This window comes from Oculina patagonica, chromosome 7 (assembly GCF_052425735.1).
Source record: "Oculina patagonica isolate OP01 chromosome 7, crgOcupat, whole genome shotgun sequence".
Taxonomy (NCBI): domain Eukaryota; kingdom Metazoa; phylum Cnidaria; class Anthozoa; order Scleractinia; family Oculinidae; genus Oculina; species Oculina patagonica.
Window position 1 is genome coordinate 8,242,175 of NC_135764.1, and position 22,541 is coordinate 8,264,715.

Genomic DNA, 22,541 nt, shown 5'->3' on the forward strand with positions numbered 1-22,541 from the left:
ATATTGTTTATTTATTTTATCAAAGCATTAGCAGCATTTTCATAACTTGAGCAGTAAATCTAACTGTCGAAACTTGTTTGTCAACTTTAGGAACACGGCGCCTGTGTATTTCAACCTCAATTAACCCTTTTAACTATGAGTTTATAAACAAGGCTGGCATTCTAAACCTGAACCTACACCGTATATATACTTTTTAGACCAGAAACTTTAAATTGTTATATTTTGATCCACTTGGAATCAGTGCAAAATTGTTTAATTAAGAGACGAAACGTTTTTCAGAACTTTCTAACGGGACTGTCGTGCATGCATACATGCATACACTGTTTAGCTTTGTTAAGGTTTCTTTACTAATGTTTTGAAGCTATTTAAAAAAAATGTTACGTATGATGACTATGATCTTAATTTTTTTTTAAAAAAAATGCTTAGCGTTCTAGGGGCATTTCATGCATAAACAGGTTATTAGTCATAATATTAATTTGAGCACCGTTTTGACCATATATTTTATGTTTTCTGTTATGACAAAGTAAATATATGAAAGACAAACAATGCGAGGATCATTTTTAATATTCATTTCGTCATTTATCGGAAGTTCACATGTAAGTCTTAAATTTCATATATTCACTTTTTCATCTACTCCGGCCCATATGCAGGACATTAGGACCCACAATTGACCTGCTCCCAACGTATCAAGGCTTCATAGCTCTAACCTGCGATGAGTTGGTAGAGCAACGCACTGGTATCTCGGAGGTCATGGGTTAAAATCTCGTTGTAGCCCTGAAATTTTTTTTAGGCTAAAAAAAGCGATAGCTTAAATTGCTTACACACTGCGAGGATCATTTCATTCATTTCTTTGTGTAAAAAGTTCGTTAACGAAAGATTTAATCCCTTCTTACATTTTTTAACAAAAACAAAATACACGAGTGGAAATTTTGCGTTCATGGAACCTTACACATATTGTCATAACTTGAAAAACGAACTGGAGGAGGGGGTGCTTCCCGAAAATCGACCCGTCTTCTGTAACCATTACCCTACTTCAGATTAAAATGTGAAATTTTTCATACCCTATTATTTTATGACCTGGCTAACACTGATTCCTCCTTTCAGACCCTTCCCAGGAACTACTTTGGTTTGCCTAAACACTTGAGAAGGGCTTCAAATTCCCTGTGTTTATTTAAAAATCTTCTTCTCAAGAGATGAATAAAAGCAACTATTTATTATCCAACGTTTTCTTTTGGGAGTTTCTCAAAAATGCTGACTTTCTATAATTCACGTATTTCGCGCGGTCAGGAAAAATAAGAGAAAAACAAGCTACCACGTGGAACTTGTCTTCTTGTTACGCGCGTTTTTTGTGCTCCACGAAGTGAAGTTGGATAAGACGTTTTCTTCACAACAATGCAAACAAACCTAAAGTGGGCTTTTAGCTTTTGTTTGATAACGTGTTTATTAAATATGATAAATTTGAACAGCTGGGAGCTCAGGCTCAAGCTCTCGAGTTGACCCCTCGATCATGTCGGCGGCAAAATATTGAAAGGATTGAAGCTTTATAGTTAATAGTAGCATTTAATCAATTGTTTTTGTTGATTAATGAAATAATGAGATGAAACCGCCTTTTAATGATAAGATTTTGCTTTACGAGGCCCTTCGGTTTACGATCCTGATCGAAAATTTTTTAGTATCGACAGAAAAACTAGCGTAAAAAAGTCAGGCAAACATTGCTTAGTTTCTAATTCTGTTTACAACAGATTTTTTTATATAAAACATTGCGAGATTAAATTGAAAAGCTTAAAACCATCTTGGTTAAAAGTCAAAACTGAATAAAAATTGGGTACCAAAAAGAATTCCTAAGAGACACAAATGGAAAAATGTTAAAAAATATGTCGGTGCAATAAAGTAGTTTAACCCAAAATCACGTAAAGAATTTGGCGCGAACAGTCTTTCTGATTATCAAAATCGAGGTCGAATTCTTTTTTTTTTTGGAATATGCAACTTAATTTGCCCATCATTTGTAACTGAACAACGTCTTATTATTACAATCAGTTGCAGGAGATCTTACCAAACTCAATAAAGCTTTTCAAAGAAGATCCCCAAATAATAAAAAAAAATCAAATCAATTAAACTTCGATCTGCATTTTTTTTTTCAAAACAGAGAATTGTTTGTCTTCCAAATTAGTCTTGGATAAACCATGTTCCTCTTGATTTCCCCCGATTGCAGAATATAAACTATACCAACACTGTCTTCGACAAATTCAACCCTTTTTCATATGGAGAAAGCCGAAAAAAATACCATTTTCTTTGTTGGCATGAACATCACTAAAAGTTGCAACAGGCTTGAAACATGTATATATAACAAACGATACAGAGACTGTTTACTCACCACAATGATCCATAGCGCACATTCACTCCTACTGCGTTTTCTGATCATAAAGAGTGCAACAACTTGGACTACCCAATCGGTTTGATCGGTTCAGCGATTAACAAGATTCTGCATAATATCGACAATATCGATGCACCTAAAAATGCAGTGACGACAGATCTACTATAATGGTCCCGCTGGCACTTAAAAGATCAGCAATTAGCTAATTCCGTCAAAAGCACCTTAAAAGGCAAATGAAAACTTTGAGCGGTGACCAAATTATACTTGGCTTTCAGAACAAGAAAGAGCCCCAAAAGAGACGAAACCCCCTATAATTGTAAATAATCAATGGCCTATAAATTTGAATGTAACATGTGCGCCACAGATTATGTTGGGCATACAACCCAACATTTAAACCAACGCATCAACAAACAAATATTCTACAATCGGGTGGCATCAAGAGCAACATGGCCTATCAAAGGCTAATTTGGAAGACAAGCAATTCTCTTTGGGTTAAAATACTTTATGGCATCATAAAATTTTCAACATTTTACCATTCGTGTCCTTTAAGCCTGGTTTTCACTAGCGACGCAAGCACAAGCGCAATCGCGTAAAAAGGACAAATTTTGATCCTTGTGCTTGTGCTTGCCGAAAGCACAAGGACAAACATCAAAATGTAATGCGCTTGTGCTTTTGCTTTAGTCGAAGCCGTTTTCACGGTAGAATAGGTGCTGTTATCCTTGCGCTTGTGCTTACGTCGCTAGTGAAACCCAGGCTTTAGGAATTCTTTTCACATAAACATTAGGACCCAATTTGTATTCAGTTTTGACATGAAAATGTCGTTATGCCTACGTCGAAACATCGTCATTGGGAAACGTTTAAAAGCTTTTCATTCTTATCACAATGTTTTATAAAAATAAAATCTGTTGTACTTTATGAGAAAAAAAATGGAAACTTGACAATGTTTGTCAGACACACAAAAGCAACAAAATTATACTGAAATATGCACAAAAACAATGTTTAAATGATCACGGGCTATTTTACACGTTTCACTTGCTGGAATTAAAAAAAGTAAACAAGGCTAAAAAAATGTCATTCACATCTCATGTAAACTAATTTGTCAAATCATCAACCTCGTCAACCTCGTTCCCAGGGCCATCTCTGCTTGCAGCCTCGTTCCCAGGGAAAAAGCCCTGAAAACGAGGTTGTCAAATCCCATGAAACAAATATACTCTTTATCGCCCCCTTTTCCGGTGAACAAGTATTAAATCGTTGTTATTTGTAAATCACAACTGCTGTCATTCCCGGTTCGATCAGTTTTCTCCCATTGTCATCGGTGCTAGATTCTTTACTCAAAAAGTCCATCACCTCTTTGTAGAACTCTTTGTCGGTCGTGGCTCGAAAATCTTGCTGATGTGTTAGAAAGTCGAGTAGAATAGCCCCTTCATTTGATGCTTCGTCAAAACAGCAGCTTATGTCACAAGGGTAATGGGCTTTCCTCATTTCCTCATACTTCCAGTTGTTCCTCTTGGCAATATCAACGAGATCCACTTCTGTGTAGAGCTTCTGAGCTGCGCCCAAATCTGCCTTCGCGTGTAGCTTTCTTGAAATCTTTGGGAAAAACGATTCTTCCCGTGTCACTGTGCAGAACATCGCTCCACCATTAGCTAGCTTCTGATAGCAGGTTTTGAGAACTGTTTCGGCATCCATGTAAAAAAGTGATGCGACAAAATGAATCATGTGAAAACTTTCGATGTTGGGAAAAGACTCGATGAATTTCTGTAAGGTCATCTCATGCCATTCGAACGAGATTTCTGCCAAATCTGCAAGAGGCTCAGGCAAAGGTGAAACCGACGACTTGAATTCATCTAACATGTCGCTGTTCGGCTCTACGATGACAGAATGAATGGCTGGTCTATTTGTCTGAGGAGATCCAAGCGCTGTTGCTATGCCAGTTAGAATTCTTAGGTCTGTTTTACCTTTCCCACTGCCAACCCCAAGAACCCGAAACACTGGACTACTTCTGACGTCATCTTTCGCGATCTTTGTCATCACGTGACCAGCGACTTCTTCTACAAAGTCCGTCATCGTCTTTGTGTATTCCGATTTCTTCAGATACAAGTTCCATGAAGTGAGATAGGGATCTTCCACTGATGATGCAGGATTCATTTGTAGATTTGTAGTTGTCCAGCTAGCCTATTTGAAGCGAGGAGAAAAGCGTTAAAGATTGATTTGATGCATGGGTTTAAGGGAGCGTTGCCACGGTATTTTAAAGGTCCGCCCGGGGGGGGGGGGGGGGTGATGACTCTAATATGAACGACACGAAAAGGGTTACCTGCAGTCATACTGTGTTGGCGGTCAACAAAAGACAAAAAAAGGTTGAGCCACGCCCAGCTTGGTCTTTTTTAGGGTTTTATTGACATTTTCCGAAGAGCATCCCTGTTCATTTCATTTGGCAGCCCCCCCCCCCCCCCAGAAGTCATTTAGTCACGGTAGAGACCGCCGACCGGTTAGCTCAGTTGGCATGGTAGAGCGCCAGACTACCGTGTGGGAGGTCTCGGGTTCGAGTCCCAGACCGGACCGACACTCAGGGTCTTAAAATAACTGAGGAGAATATAACTGAGAAGAATATGCTGCCTTTGCAATGACATCAGCAAATGGTTAGATATTCTAGTCTTCTCGGATAAGGACAATAAACCGTAGGCCCCATCTCCTGCATCTTCAGTGTTATGGTCAGCAGGGGACGTAAAAGAACCCACACACTTATCGTAAAGAGTAGGGCATGGAGTTCCCGGTGTGGTGGTCTGGTCTTTGCCCATCATGCTGTGTACTGTTGAAATGCTCGGAGATATTAGCTGAACAAGCTACTCTGAAATTCGATGGTAAAAAAAAAAAAAAAAAAAAACATGATGATGATGATGATGAGTCCAATGTTTCTACTCAGTTTAAGGAAACCTCAAAGTAAAGGTATTCTAAAATAGGAAAAAAACAAAAACTAAAACAAATATGTAATACTACATCGTAAATAAACAAGGATAGTTACGACTGTAAATAATTGAGGCGGATTACGAACATAAAATTTGAAAAAAAAAATCAAGTTGTGCAGTGCGCGTCATAGCTCCTTTAAAGTCGGGTGGACGAAATACTTTCTCACTATGCATTACTAGTCTCAAGCTTTGGAAAAAGTGGTTTACGCAGGGTTGGAGAGACCAAAAAGCCCTCGTTGTCTCCTTTGCCTGATTTTTAGCCTGTTCCAGGCGTTCGGTTAGTTGGAAGCGGCGCGAGGAACGGCGAGCGAAAAAATGAACGCCTGGAACAGGCTACCAGATTTTAAGTTTAAAGGCCATGCAACCAGGCGACCCAAGCTCACGAGTTATGATCACAATACGGACCACGAACGTGACTCTTACTCATGTAAGAGGTATTAATTAAGGCCTTGTATTGGAACGCAGTGGTTCTGTTTTAAATGGTATAAATTCAAATGCTTTATATATTCACGGTAGATTGTGGGCAGGGACACGTTTTTAGGGGCTCAAGGTCGCGATAAGTTGGCGAGGAAACTTGGCCTCCCATTTGTCACGTTCGCTTCGCTCTCCTACTTGTGGTGGGCTGGCGTGATCGCCCGGGGGGGGGGGGGGCACTCCCATACATGAGCTATATAGGTATGTGCCGCTGTGAAGGGTATGGTTTTCAAGCAGTTTAGTCTGGGATAGGGTATAGAAATCAGAGAGTTTTGGTCTAGAAAAGGGTAGCATTTGCCGGGAAACCGATCGACGGTGACAAATATAGTCCAGAAACTCGGAAGAGAAAGAGGCTTTCCTAAACGTAAATAAAATCATCGCGGCATCGTTGTTCACAGATGGTTTTCCATTAAAACACTGATAATGATACAGTTCTAACAAAATGCAAGTCTGGGATAGGGTAGGGATTTTCAGTGTCTAGTCTAGTATAGGGTTGCAAAAATCAGCTGAACATGGTCTGGTATAGGGTAAGGGCTTCAAATTCCCAGCGGCACACCCCCACCCAAAAATATACCGGGTGCCCCCCCCCGGGCGTGATCGGGGCTCCGTACGCGAGCCCGCTCACAGGGTAATGAATAAAATGGACTGATCTGTGTAAAAGATAGCAATACATTTGTGTGGGACTGATTGTTGTTCAATATATTTGGCACTCTTGCAAGAAAAGCGACTCAGTCCAAACTGAATTTAATTTAACCTGTTCATTCATCGGTCGACATCGAAGAACGCATCGGAGTGAAATTAAACGTTCGAAAAAGATTCAATCCCCTATAAAATATCATCACTCATTAAACTTACCTCGCTGGCACTATTAGCGAAGGAGAAAGTTCTTCCTTTTCCACACTGCAAGTTCTGAAGCACGTAGTGATTCTAACACAGAGAAACTTGCGTGATCCTTGATTGTAAGTTAAAATTACGTTAATTATTGCGCAAATTTCAGAGCACGTGATTACCCTCGTCCCGCAGCGTCGGTGCCCGTCGTCATGCGTGACGCGTAATTTGAGCAAACATTAGCGCGTGACACGTAAAAACCGCCATCCTTGAACATGGTGAATTGCCAGTCTAGTTAGCGGTAACCTGCGATCAGGCTTTCTTTTTTCGCGGTGGAGGGAAGGCGAAAAAAGGAAAGCCTGATACAATTACTTGTCAAGTCGTCTGCCGCCCCCTAATTAGAATATCTGTCAACGTCGTCGAGAATGTTGGCGATGCCATCAGATAAGCGTGATTAGCGCCTTCAAATTATATTTTTTATACTCTCACAAACATGTGTTTGAATTACCTTTTTGAACGAGCTGTTCGGATGGTTTTTAAAATTTGTTTTCTGCAAAGGCTGATTTTGTGTAAGGCTCAGGTCAGACATTTCAAGGCCGTAGTTTTCGTCACTGGCACGATCGTCTGGCGTCTTTGGTGGTGTGATGTAATACTCTTCCACACCATTGGTGGTAGATCACGCTCTTGCCGAATCACGTCGGAAGCACCGCCAAACATCTTTTCTTTCACAAACTATTGGTCGAATACACTCCCTTTGTTCGTCTTTAAATGTTTTGTGAACAAAACTCTTGAGAGATTTTCTAAGAGCTAGAAGAACTCGCTTCATTCCGCGATCCGCTCAACACCCGCCATGATAACAATCATCTACGCGCGATATTTTTGGACCGGAAGATAGACTTGAACTCAATTAGCCAATCAGAATAGAGTTCTAATGTTGCCTTTTGTTTCCTGACCAATCAGAAAAAAGTCCAGATTCTGGACTTTTTACAGACGACTCGACAAGTAATTGTATCAGGCGTTCATTTTTCCGTTGACCCCTCCGCCGCGAGAAAAATAACGCCTGATCGCAGGTTAAGTTGGCGGTGATCTGCTGGATCGTGATTCGCGATTCCGGCTGAAATTCGTGAAATCCGAAAATAAATCAGTGCTCATAAAATAATGAAGTGAAGCACCAATTGACAAACGACAGGAGCCCAACGGGCTCTGCAAACGATTAATCATGAAGAAGTCTGATTTTGTGCGGAGGACACGTTCTCGTTGTGTTTTAGGGCTTTTAGGTATGTCTTGGGGGAGCAGGGATGGCGCAGTGGTGAGAGCGCTCGCCTCTCACCAATGTGGCCCGGGTTCGATTCCGGCCCGGTACCATATGTGGGTTGAGTTTGTTGTTGGTTCTCGTCCTTGCTCCGAGGGTTTTTCTCCGGTTTTCCTCCCTTCACAAAAACCAACACTTCCAAATTCCAATTCGATCTGGAATCAGTGGGATCAAGAAGAGCCACCTAGTGGAAGATCCCACTGTAAATTCCCATTTATTTATTTTTTTATTTTATTTTATTCTTGCATTGTAAACTCGCCTGAGGAAAAAAAAATTTAACACCTCCATGAGAGATCAATTCAAGTTAGTAGCTAGGGTATTGAAAGGTAAATGCCACACAAATTGACTCGTCATTTTAAGCTCATTTTCTTTAACTAATGTATATTTAATACCTGATTTGTAAAAATGGTCCAAAAATTGTGTGTGATTTGTGAACTGAAGGAAAACAGGCTCGTCATTTGTGTCAGATATAAGACGGACAAAATTTATACAAATGCAACCTGCAAGTATTCTTATGTTTGGGGCCTGCCAGTCCCACAAGAGTACATGCAGCAGGCTGCGATCATGAGTCAGCGAGCGAGGTAACCCCCCCCCTCCCGGGGGGGGTGGGGCACTCCCATATATGAGCTATATAGGTATGTGCTGCTGTGAAGGGTATGGTTTTCAAGCAGTTTAGTCTGGGATACGGTATAGAAATCAGCGAGTTTTGGTCTAGAATAGGGTATCATTTGCCGAGAAACTGATCAATGGTATAAAGAATTAAGTCCAGAATAGGAATAGAAACTCGGAAGAGATTTAGAGGCTTCCCTAGACGTGAATAAAATCAGTGACAACGTTGTTGACAAATGGTTTTCCATTAAAAACACTTATAGTGATGCAGTTCTAAAAAGAAGCAAGTTTGGGATAGGGTGGGGATTTTTGGTATCTAGTCTAGTATTACTATAGGGTTGTAAAACCAGCTGAAGATGGTCTGGTATAGGGTAAGGGTTTCAGATTTCCAGTGGCACACCCCCACCCAAAAATATACAGGGTGCCCCCCCCCCCCCAGTAGTAATGTACTACACTCTGAGGCAAATTTGCCTTAGAGATGTAGTACATCACTACTTCCAGTGCTGGATACAAAATATGGGACAAAAATGGATTCAAATATTGGAATCAAATATTAGAATCAAAAACTGAAATTCAAACCCTAGAAAAAAAAGCCTGTAAAACCAAGCCTGAAAAACCAACCCTAACTCAACCCTAGGTTCAAAATAAGAAAAACTTCTTATACTCTTTTTCAAACTTTTTTTATAGTGCTTTCGAATGGGATTGTCTTATATGGGTCCACTTGCTACCCAGACTGTACTCTTTTTTACATTGCTCACAAAACCATCGTGTATTTCGCATATAACGGGCTTTTGTGCGCCTTATAGCTTTCATTTTGTCTTCTTTGGTAAACCATCTCTGGTATCGGCCATTAACAATATTATCATTCCAAAACATCAATTGTTATATATTAATGACACAATATATTAATTTCTTATATCATTAATAGTGCGTTTAAGGAAAAAACACATATAAAAATAAAATCTCTTTGTAATATATATATGAATAATAAAAGATTTATAATCGGTTTAACCTCGGATAAAAATAATAGATCGAATGATATTAAAATAATTGCTAAAATCTTAGAAGATGAATTTAATTTCAAGCACATGGTATTTAATCAGCCAAACAGTGTAATTGTTATGGATGGCGGGGCTAACCCATGGGCCGATTATATTGAAGCATATTTTGATAATTATAAAGATACTAATTACGTAATATCAAATTTGTTTAATTTAGATATTGTCGAAATGCTTTTTGATAACGGCTGTAGTATTATAAATATTGATACCTTTTTTTATAATGAAAATCAATTAGATGAAAAATTAGTTGTTGATAAATTCAATGTTTTTTTAAAATGAATGTATGTCCTAAAATATTTTTTGTAATCAAATACTGATTTATAAAAATATTATACTTAATATTTTTATTTGCATGTGTAATACTTGATAATTGATTTTAAGGCACTCTTAACATATACTCCATAAATAAAATTAAAAATTGTTTATATATCTTTCAAATCCTTGATTGGAATCCAACTGTTGAAGTCATCACTGTATCCTTTCCACTTAACTAAAGCTTGTTTCTTCTTATAATCTCTACGGATCACTTTATCAATTCTGAATACATCCTGTTTTGCTTTTAATAATTCAGGTTCATAAAAGCTACCTTTTATTTCTTCATCATTCAAATCTTTTATTTTGTATGTAATGGGATTAGTATGTTGGATCTTAGTAATTACGAACATTTCTTCACTCCAATTTGGTGTATAACCCTTATCGAAAACAATTCGTTTATACTTAGATATTCGGACCTTATCACCAACCTTAAATTTGGGTTTTGCTGATAATGGCTCCATATCACCGTATAGGTTAAGATATACAATTCCTTGATTCTTTTCCTTTGAAGCTTCTGTTGGTGTCATCTTTATTGAACTGTGTTTTGTATTATTGTATTCTTTTACCAGTATGGGTAGCATTTCAAGATACTGTGTGTTACCTTGAATAGTAAACTGTTTGTACATTTTATTTTTCAAAGTTCTATTAAATCTCTCAATAACAACAGCTTTACCTTCATTAAAAGTGGAATACATGTTAATATCATTTTGCTTTAGCCATTCCTTGAATGTTTTGTTATAAAATTCAGATCCCTGATCGACCCAGAGAAATTCAGGTTTACGTTTGTCATTAATGACAATATTGTTGAATGCGTTAGTTATTGATGTACCTTTCTTATCTTTCAATTGTATAGCCCAAGCGAATTTACTGAATACGTCAATTATAGTCAATAGATATTTATAACCTTTATTCCATTTTGAAAGTTTATCCATAAAAACTAAATCAGCAGACCATATGTCGTCAATTCCATTTGATATTACTCTTCTAGTTTTAAATTTTCGTCTGATTGGTTTATGTAACTCATCGGCTAATTGTTGAGACCAATCATTTTTACTCAACGCCGTTTTCCGTTTTTTGTCTTCTTTTGTTTTACACCCATACCTACTTTAGCCTTGGTAGCAATAGTGTTCCTTGCAATAGCATGACCCCATTGTCTGTCTTTCCATGGGATAGCATCAAGGGCTTTTACCATCTTTTTTATCAGCTTCGTTTTTGCATTTAACCTGATTTTTTGATGGTTTGTTTGCACATACTGAGTAATCCACGTCATGTTGCATGCTCACGGCGTCCGTTTTTCCTGTTGGTTTTTCATATATCTCCAGTATTTTACCTGTTTTTTGATCCCACTTTACCTGTTTCTCTAAAGGATTACCAGGACCTGTATAACGATGACCAGGCATTACAAAACCCTTTTTTGGTGCTACTTTTAAAATAGCTTTATGGATATCGATACCTTCACCTTTGATGAATTTACTCTTTTTGTTTTTACAGATTGAGCAAATTGATTTTTCCATAAGTCGGCCATTCTTTGCTTTTACTTTTTTAGTATTGATTGAATTTGTTTTTTTATTACATGAAACGCAGTATGACAGGCACATATATATTATATGTTAGATATTAATCACAATAATGATTAACCCATTTGCCGTTTTTATATTCTGTGTAATTACATGATGGATTAAATTTTTCATTTGTATATGCACCAGCAGGCTTCCAAAAATTAGATGTCTGAATTCCGCTTTTTTTATTAAATATACCTTTAGCAAAGTCACCGCGCCAATATTTTTTAAATAGATCTTTATCACCTCCGGTAACTGCCATGATAGCCGATGCTAAGTCTTGAGCCTGTTGAAACCCTGGAATCTTTTCGCCGACCTTTTTGTTAATCGTTTCACCTACTCCACGCCCTTTTTTCTCACTAACAAAACGGGTTTTAGTAATACCACAAGAAACGCATTTCGATTTGAGTATTAAACGATTGTTTTTTGTTCTCATATATTTTTCAGAATTAGGAACTGAATTAGTTTTTATTTTTTCACGTACACAATACGATTTAACCATTATATATATAAGTTATATATTTCTGAAATAATGTTGAATGAATTTCTCATTCTTCATTGTGTCATATATGTCAAACACTTCCAACAAATTAGAATACGTATTCCCATGGTTCATCTCATTCAAAAAGTATAAACAGAAGTATCCGCATGTGGTTGTATTTATATTCTGTATCTGATTGTTTTGATGTAGCAATGTTAAATTCTTCTTTTTTTGCGTGATCGACTATTTTTTGAAATGAAGGCATACCAAAACTATCAAAATAATTGATTACCTTATCTTTTACATAAGTTGCAACCCAATGACTACCACTCAGATATGACGGTTGGAGATTGTAAATGAATATTCCTAATTTGTGATTATGTGGCACAGTCTCGTCTCTCATTAGTACATTTTTTATCGGTATATTCAAATATAAACACCAGTTTATTAAATCAAAATTACTCATTGGTATATTCTTATGGAATGTTGGCTTTCTTACTTTCTTTTCGGTTTTAAGATCTTTTTTTTTGGAAGCACCAATCCACCTGTTCTAAGAAATTTATCATATTCATCCCAAGAACCAATGAATGGTGGCGGTGTGTAAGCTAATACATCTTTCTTACTTGGTAGTCTAATATTTCCACCATCCTTCTTTGAAGTGTTATCAGTTGTTGATTTGTTAGTTGTTGACCTTCTTGATCTTGTTTTCGTTTTCATAGCACTTATTCCAATCATTGGAAAACCAATCCGCGGTGCCCCATGACCGACCCTAATGACCTTTCGAATTTGTGCCTTTGAGATGTTTAAATAAGATCCAACACCTAACTTCTTAGCCTTATTCAATTTATTGATTTGTCGTTGAGTTAGCATTAAACTGTCATTGCCAGTCATATCTGAATTGCTTAAGCGAATAGTGATCTCACTTTTATTTCTATAAGCAGTCAAAAGCTTCCTTCGCTGTCCTTCTGACAGATTCACTTTATGAGAGTGATAAGTTGTCATTACTTGTATATATATTATATGTTATATAATTTCTTGTTTATAAAACGTATACAAAATAGAATGGTTTATACATAATATTCAATTGATTGATTTATACAATAACCAGCTCATTCCCCACCTTGTCAATGACGATTGTCTCATCATAAAGAACGATGGCATGGACGTTGAAAGGACTATCTCCCGCACTATTAGCGTTTAGTTTATATCTGAAGATCAACTGCTTTGGGTCTCTAGTTACTCGCTCTGCTTGATATGATAAATCAAAAAAGATAATAGGATAGAGAGAGTTGTAATTTGCCAAGTTGAGTTGTGTACCGCTGTTGTAATCATTCTTTCTCATACCATAAGACATCAAATCATTGAAGATCCTAACTTTGGACTCACTATCATATTCGGTCTCAGGATAAAACACTCCGTTGCCGTATTCCAATCGGCATGTTGTCAAATAACTACCATTCCCACGGTCAAGATTGATATTGAAGGTATCAAATTCATAGGGATTTTCATCTGCATTGTTTGATTTAGCTCGTTGTAGATATACAAAGATAGCCTTAACATTATCAATACTGGATGAGATCTGGAAGAATCCACTGCTATTCGTTGGTGCGGAAACCTCATACATTTCGCGCATATACGTCCAAGTGTTCTTTACCAAGAAGGAACTAACAAACTTATCATATAGGCTGTCCTTTGGAGTCAATTTTGGGACCCATAGAAGGAATCTATTAAGGACCACTCGTCCATCAGCTACATCATCGGCCTTTTTAAGTAATTCGGCGTCATTCTGTAACTGTATATTGAATTGGAGTTGCATTGGGAGTAACATTCGACCTTCCAGCTCTTCAAAGAAACTGTAACGATTTAGAGGTATAACAACATTGACATCATTGAGACCTGTCGTCAAAAGTCGCCTAGCCTCAAACCCTGCATTCTGATTAGCATTTGCTATCCTATGGTCGGTATCTAGATACCAAAGACTATTTTTTGCTACTGAACGACTAAAATCGTCACTATATTCGAGGAGATTCTTAACGAAAGTAACTTTATGGAGATTATCGGTATCATAAACGATTTTTCCTGCTGATTTAATCATCATGTGGGCAATCAATGAATGTGCTCCATTAATAACTGTGATACGATTCGCCCCCGTGGTTGCTCCATCAGCTAACATTTGCACCTGAAATTGCACCTCGAAATACGCATTATACCAATCGTAGAATGAACTTCTATCGTTAATCGTGAACTTATAGCCGTTTTTAAGTTGGTGCTGACCGTTAGCTGGGACTCGAATTACATCATCGAGTTGAAATCGAACCAACTCATATCTCTGTAAGTATTCGCTTGTTCTAAAAGACATATATTATTATGTTACATAATTTTGCAATTATGTACCAATTTTTTTAATCATTTTATTCATTTTACTCAACGCCTTCTTTTTACACCTGATCCTGATATTAATCTATTAATGATCATATCAGTACTTTCATTTTTCTGTTGGTGTCTGACAGGTGAGGCATTTACTTTCTGTAAGATTGGGGATAGTGACTTTTGCCCAGCATTTCCCTTCCTCATATTCCTTAGCCTTTCCATTATAAGGTCTCCGGCTTTTTCTGATGCCCTTTTACCCAGTTTATCACCTGCATGAGAAATACCTGATTTTATTGCCTTCTTACCTAAGGGCTTGACAATTTTTTTAACAACAGACGCCATAACACTCTTCATCGGTTTGAAAATGTTATCAACGATAATCCCTGACCCTTTGTGCTTATATACAAATTTACCAAATTTTGGATGGTAAAACCTCTTGAATTCATATGGTTTCATTATATACTATTATGTTATATTATTCTATCCTTTTCAAAATTAATGAAAAAGACGTATCCGCTCCATTCAGGTTAATTAACCGTCTCTTCCCATCTGTGATGTATATTCGAATGCTACTTATCTGTTGCTTATTAACCGGGTTATATGTGACCCTACGAGGCTCGATTGTAAACGAATAACTCGGCTGTAGTACGCTGGTCGAAAAAGTATAAATGATATCCGACTCTTCGCCATCGACTAAAGAAGTATTGACTAGATCGCAATGTACATTTAATATATCGGTATCTTGGCTTAGATTTGGGACTCTTGGACCAATATTAACCGCATCCTTTAATACCTTTTTATCAAACCCTATAAGGTCGTTGAAATTGCTATGCGTCAAATCAAGTTGATAATTTTGAGATAAAGTGATTGTGACTCGGAATGTTGTTGAATCAAAATCAATAGAGATGGGATATATAGGGTTATCATCATCCCCCGTCTTAGTAATCTCTTTAATATATTCATCAAATTCAGAATAATTCCAAACACCTGCAGGGAAAGTTATTCTTCAAATTTATTCCCATTATCTGAACTATATTTAATCAGCTGATTACCATATGAGGGATTTACATTAAACCATGTAAATGACATGTTAATAATACGATTGAGACCTATCATATATTGGTAATTGCTATCCAATGTTATAGGCCTGTTGAATTTAGTTTAAAATTTTGAGGAGTGTTATTCCCTTGATTTTTAACACTATATGATGATAATACTAACTCACGATCCATATATATAATACAGTTACATAAATTAGACTTTAAAGTACAGATTATATATCTGTTTATATTGTTGTTTATTTATAGTAGACCTTTTTAAAAGTGTGTCTAATATAGCGACTCCCATATTTCGCATTTTAAATGATGTGTTTCCTGCGTTTATTGAACCGATGATCAATTCCAATTTTTTGAGAAGCTGTTTTACATCGTTAAAAAATATAACATTTCCACCTTTCTGATTTTTTCGAATACCAGAACCTTTTATCGTTTTGGCTTTACTTTCGTAATGATTGATGTAGTCATTTAATGCAACTCTTGCATTGCTTATTCTCTTATTTTTAATCTGTCTTTCCGCTTCAGATATATTTCCCCTATTATATTCTTTAGTAACATTCGCCTTGAAACCTTTCAATTGTCTCCGTTTATATTTGGCTTTCTCTAAAATCTTATTAAGATAGTTCTTGGTTTTCTTTGGTGTCATTTCAAGCTGATCTAATTTCATTTGCACTACATCATAATCGTCGATACCAACGTCTTCTAGTATTTCACTTACTTCATCATCAGCATCTAAAGCATAATCAATTTCATCCTCATCGTATTCAGGAGGTAATTCATCTTCATATTCAGGAAAATATTGGGATCAATATAAATCTCCTTATTTCCTTCTAAAAGATCTTTTAAAGATTCTTCATATGTTGGTGGTTTCGGTACAATCTGTTTTTCATTTTGTGGCATTACAGGCTCATCAAATAAATTATCTACGTCCATATCCTCAAAAGGATCAACTTCAGGATAGTAATCTGGAGCTTCCATTTCACCTCTCATCCCCTTTTTGACACGATTTTTGGTACTTTTGCTATCTGCAATTACTTTTAATTACATCATCTAATTTACTTGTCACTGTTTGAATACCTTCGAAAATGACTGTTGGCTTGTCTGCTGACCGATATTATTTTGTGTGATTGCATTTTTAACATAATTATTTTATCGCCCAAATCAGATTTACTCTTTGCAAGCTCTTTCCATCTAAGTAAACTCATTTTATTTTATATTATTACGTTCATAAAAAATAAAATTGAATATAAAAATCAACATTTAACATAGCGTTTAACACCTTGATGTACACCGTGTTGAACACCTTGTTGAACTGAAAATAATATACCCATATAATATAATGAGAATACCGAATTATGACACTAAAGACGATATGGCCTCAAACTTTAGACAACTATACGATTTCATGCCAAATCAATGTTTCAGAATGTTGATTTCTTCTCCCTCGGGTGGGGGTAAAACCAACCTTTTACTTGATATGATATACCGGCTTTTGTTTTATGATAAAATATATCTTTATGGGAAAAATCTTCAGCAATCGAAATATCAACATCTTTTCAATACCTTTGAACCCATTAGTCAAGAGGCTGGTTATTCTGTTATTGAAGCAAGTAATGATAAAATAATACCGCTTGATAAAATATCAGATGAAGGCCAAAAACTAGTCATCTTTGACGATTATCTCAATACGGGATCAAAAAATGATAGCGAAATACGCAACTATTTTACAAATTCAAGAAATAAAAATTCAGTTGCATTTATTTATCTCAAAGCTATTATAATACCGATAAAACAATCAGATTAAATTGTACTCATCACTGTATTTTCGAATTCCCATCTAATAATGAACAAGGAATGATTTGCAGAGAATTGGAATCAGTAAAAACGACTATCTCAAAGCAACTGCAGACCCATTTAGCTTTTTATATATTGATAAGCCACGAAAATTCGTAACTAAGAATTTCAATGAAAAAATATAATATAATATAACTGATTGATATAATATGAGTTACTCAAACGGTTTATTACAATCAAATAACACTAATATTACACCAATTAAAGGCCCTCGAGGTGAAAAGGGTGACCCAGGAGTCGGCTTTGATGTTACGCCTGAAGGTAATTTCAATTTGAATAAAAAGAGAGTAATAGGGCTAAAAACGCCTGATGACGTTGCGATTGATGATTCAATTGAAAATTATTCAAGGGATCTCGAGACGGCCGTAAATAAACGATATCTTAACCAATTCTTCCTTAAAAAGAACAGAAATGAAACAGTGTTTGATTGTGCCGGCCTTTCATTGCAAAATACCGAAGTGTATTATCCAAGTTTATATAACGATCGATCTGTACCAAACGTAGGCTATGTTAGTGTTGAGGATAACAAAGTAAGGACTGAAATTGATACCAAACTTGCTACTAAGGCTGACAAATCGTACGCTGATAATACATATTTAACGAAGAAATCAGGAGGTGTCTTAGCTCAAAGCCTTCAAAACAAAGCAGACAAATCGTACGTTGATAACAGTTTTTTAAAGAAGGTCGTAGGACGCGTTTTGACTCAAAAAATTCAAAGCAAGCTGATATTCACGGTAGTAACATGATGCAGGCAAATCTCCATATGGGTGGGTATAATATAACCCATCTAAAAAACCCAACCAATGATACAGACGCTGTAAACAAAAAATATATGCTTGATCATGTTGATAGCAGTCATATAACTTCCGTTGGCCAAGAAAACACGTTTGCCCATATAATGGCCGATAGTATCAATCAATTAAGCGAGGAAGATGATATAAAGTTAGGCAGTTTAATCGATCATCCGAATTCATACCAAAGATCAATACGAAAGTTGTAGACAGTAAGCTGGTACTTGACAGCAATAAAGGATACTACTCAAGCAGATTAGGTATCAATGTATATAGTTTACCAATCAATCGATACACAATGTTTTCGAGCTATTTTTTCCAGCTGAAATAGATCATGATAGTCTAGATATCGATATTGTATCATCAATCGACAACATCGACAAATCAACTACGCGAGTTTATGATGGATATAGTCGAACAATAGCACAAATTAATAAATATCAGCAACATCCTAATAATTATCTCTATTTGATATCGTTTTAAAGATGAAATCAGGGAACGCATATGTCCCAAAATTACAAACATATATCGTGATTTATGGAATAAAAGGTTATCAGAGTAACGTTGATCCTAGGATATACGATCAGCTATATTATGTTGAAAATGATAGAATAGCTTTCAATGCATCGATTGATATGAAAACAAAGGCTATTTATGGTATTAAACCAGCTACTACTAATGACCAAGCTGTTAATTTTGAACAGTTAAAAAATTTTCGGGACAATTTGAAGTCTGATCTTGAATTAAAAATGGATAAAAAAAGAAACATCAGCTATTACCATAAAATTTTCGAGTATTTTTATGATCTAACAGATCCATCTGAATTCATCATGTCAGATAGTAACGGTGCTGTAGTGTCTGGATTAAATGGCAATCTTGTCTTTAATCCCACAAAATTGTTATCAGATTTTGATCCAAAAAAGGGCTTTATGAGTGGTTTCGAAATTAATTTAAATGAAAATGTCACTGAATCCGATGACTGGACTATATATATGGTATTTAAATATGACTATAAATCCGCTGAAAGAATTAAAATTAACTTCGACAATGTTAGTAGTTTTTCCTATCCATGGGTGAAAGTAGAGTCTAATAAGTTATCACTCGATTATGATTTAGATGTATCTTATGAGCAAATTAGAGCTGGTTATATAGGTAAATATTTGAATCTCTGGTATACTAAAATAGGTAATCAATTTAGAATAGGTATTTGTAATAACGGCATTAGTCTCGATAAAATTTTCTCGGGGTATACGCTGAATGCATCTAGCCTTCAAATTTCTTCAGGTTACTATATACAAAGAATCGGTTTTAGTAAAAATACATACCCGATAAATGGGCCCATCTATCATAAAATTCAATTTTTAGATAAAACATACGATGTATTCTTTGAATAAATTATCTAACTCCAACGATTTTATCTAATTCACTTATATGAAAACAGTGAAATTGGTTAGCAATATTATTGATTCTATTGATAGATTAATTCAAAACATAAGGAAGCTGTATTACACAATAAAGAACAAGCGCAATGGTAAAATAACAAAATGATAAAGCAAAAAAATCATATATAACTAATATATATGACTAAACATCGAAAATGCATATTTACATGGAACCATATATCAAGCGAACTGACTGAAGAACAAATTATAGAATTGAAAGCTTATTATCAAACATATCATCGAAAATGTTGGGCTTATAAGCAGGCTGTTAAACGTTTCAAAAAATGGAAATTATTAGGGAATTCATTGTCTATTCTCTTTGCATCCGGCTCCATTTCATCAAGTATTGCTACAGGAGGTGTTAGTTTGGTTGCAATTAGTACAATAGCGCTTTTAATACAAGGCTGGATGCATCATCAAAATCTCGATTTAAAAATTCAAAATAGTACATATGCATATCAGAGCTACCAGCATTTACTCAACTCAATTAAAAACACGATGAGATGCGGTGATTACAATCCGTCTAGCGTCATAATTTCAATGAAGAACATTGACGATTATGTGACGGATACCTGTCCGATAATCGACAAGTACCTACGAAAATATGATAAGAAATTTATTGGATGATCCGATTTATTTCGCCAAAATTTAATGACAAAATCTCATTCCAATACAATCGATAATAGGCTAACGTTTTCTTCTTTTGCTAATTTTGATAAATTCACAAGGTAGATTCATCATCAAAAAAAGCTGTTTAATTATGAATTTGGTTGATATAAGTCTTTTTCTACCTTTGTTTACAACAGGAATAGCGCCGGATTCGATAATATCAAACACTTTATAAATTCGATTCCTTTGATCACTAGTCAATTGTACCCTATTTTTAATACATAAATCGTTTAAAACATTCTCAACGTGATACTTCCGATGATATACCGATTTTCGGCGTATTTTATCCATATTTGCATAAAAATCAATGAACTCATTGTAATAAATAGAACCATGAACCAAACCGCAATTAATACAAACATTTATACCGTTTTGATTTGACATATCCTGCTTACTACAGCATGGCTCAGCATCCTTGTTACCTTCTATCAATAGTTGATCGCATAAATGGCATATAGGTTCTTTTAAAATTTTTAAATCATAGTGGATTCAGAATTACAAGGCATTATATATATAACACACATAACTTCACGGCACAGCTGTGTTTGGCAGTAAATTTCAGAATAAACTTTTTGAGTAAACTTTTGAGTAAACTTTTGTGTAAACTTTTGTGTAAACTTTTGTGTAAACTTTTTGAGTAAAATTTGTTGAAATATGATTGGTCAATAGAAATCACACCAGATTAAAATACCTGCTGACGCGTCAGCAGGTTTTTTCGGTCAATGTTTAGTCATTAATCATTTATAACTTATGGCTAAAACCGTAAACTGAATAATTATTTATTTAATGTTGATCTTTACGAGGTCTTCCACGTCGTCTTTTCTGGTCTTCAGGTATACACTTTAAACGTACATGATTTTTTCTTCATTTGATATGTCTGAAGATAGCATTTTAATAATACAAATATTTTTTTAAGGATGCTCTGAATACAATACATTTTATTAATGAAGGCTATATCATTCGAGCTTTGATCAGATTCTAAAAGGTGTTTGATATTTAATGTTATTCTTTTTATATATATTAAAGAAAATTTTTTTAACTAAACGCATATAACAGTTATATAAAGAAAGTTATTAAATATTGAAGAAGGCTATAAGGCTGGTTACACAGTATTGATATGATTTTATTTTGTTGATGAAACCAATAATTTATGTTATTTTTAAACGCAATTTTATAGTAAAAGTTAAGAATAAGTATAATAGAGAAAATGAAGAAATATGATGGAAGAAACGCTATCAATTAAAGATAAGTTATGTTAAATAAAGATGGAAATGCGATATATGTATTACGATACAAGCAGCTAAATGGACACATTTGAAGTCAAAAAAAATATCAAAAATGCTGTTACAAAGCAATAGAAGATATGATAGTTTAAATATTGATAATAACAATACACAATAAAACACTTTCATGCACTTTAACAATGACTAAATATATAAATATATCTAGTTATTCAAAAACATGAAATTAAAAAAATAAAAAAAAATAATTTTACTATAAGACACTTAAAGAAATAATAATTTCATATAGTATAAAAAATGGAAAAAAAAATTTTAAAAACCCGCTAAAAACCAAGATGTGATCTCATCAGTACTCACATCTAAAAACGCTATTAAAAATAATATCTCTAATTATAATATGGACCAAAATACCATTAATATAACAATAAACAATTTTTTATAAATAGTGTTGATAACACTTTGGTGCACTTCGGATGAGATTCCAAATCCAAAAAGAAGTAGTTAAACCGGGTATTGATAAAGATAATATCTAAAATATCGAGAAAAAGATAGATAACCTATAATCTAAGAAAAAGATATTAGTGAAAGACTTTATATTTAGAAATTTTATAACGAAATTCCTATGATAAAGTCGTTGTAAATGAAAATGGTGACAAAAATAATAACAGTATTGGTAATTAGTGTTGATTGATAGCATCACAAAGGCGAACCCAAACTCGTAACCAAACCAAAACCCCAAAACAAACCAATAGTTCAACCAATAAAGAAACCAACAAACAAACCCAAACCCAAACCAAAAACTAAAAAATAAGCTTATCAAACAATTATCCAATGATTACCTAGCTGATGCTAAAAAAATGGGTTTTTCATGGATGGATTTGGTGAAAAAGAGTACCAGACAAGCAGTGATTAACAAAGTACATAAATATCGAAACGATAAGACTTTGGATAAGGCTATACGGGACAAAAACGAAGTATAATACGTGATGCACAACTCAGTCAAATGGAAAATTCAATTAGAGAAGCTCACTTTAAACAGATGATGAACAAAATTAAACAACAACACAAGAAGCTGATTAGCAGTCAAAATCCAATTTCAAGAACTAAACTCACAAATGAATTTAATTTCGATGACAGCAT

The 22,541-nt window shown here is 35.2% G+C and overlaps 2 protein-coding genes across 2 annotated transcripts in view; one reads left to right on the forward strand and one right to left on the reverse strand.

The window, feature by feature from the left end:
* The window catches only part of LOC144661647 (lysophosphatidic acid receptor 3-like), a 668,415-nt gene that overhangs the window by 211,679 nt on the left and 434,195 nt on the right, over positions 1–22,541 (forward strand). The gene's annotated exons all lie outside the window — the stretch shown is intronic.
* On the reverse strand, positions 555–6,678 carry LOC144661651 (histamine N-methyltransferase A-like). Its single transcript, XM_078522460.1, has 2 exons — positions 6,670–6,678; positions 555–4,549 (listed from the first exon to the last, which is right to left on the reverse strand). Exon 2 carries the CDS (start codon positions 4,520–4,522, stop codon positions 3,629–3,631), a length of 894 nt encoding a protein of 297 aa, XP_078378586.1. The 5' UTR covers positions 4,523–4,549; positions 6,670–6,678; the 3' UTR covers positions 555–3,628.

Coding starts and splice junctions, on each gene's coding strand:
- LOC144661651 (XM_078522460.1), bottom strand. CDS start 4,522: ATGAATCCTGCATCATCAGTGGAAGATCCCTATCTCACTTCATGGAAC.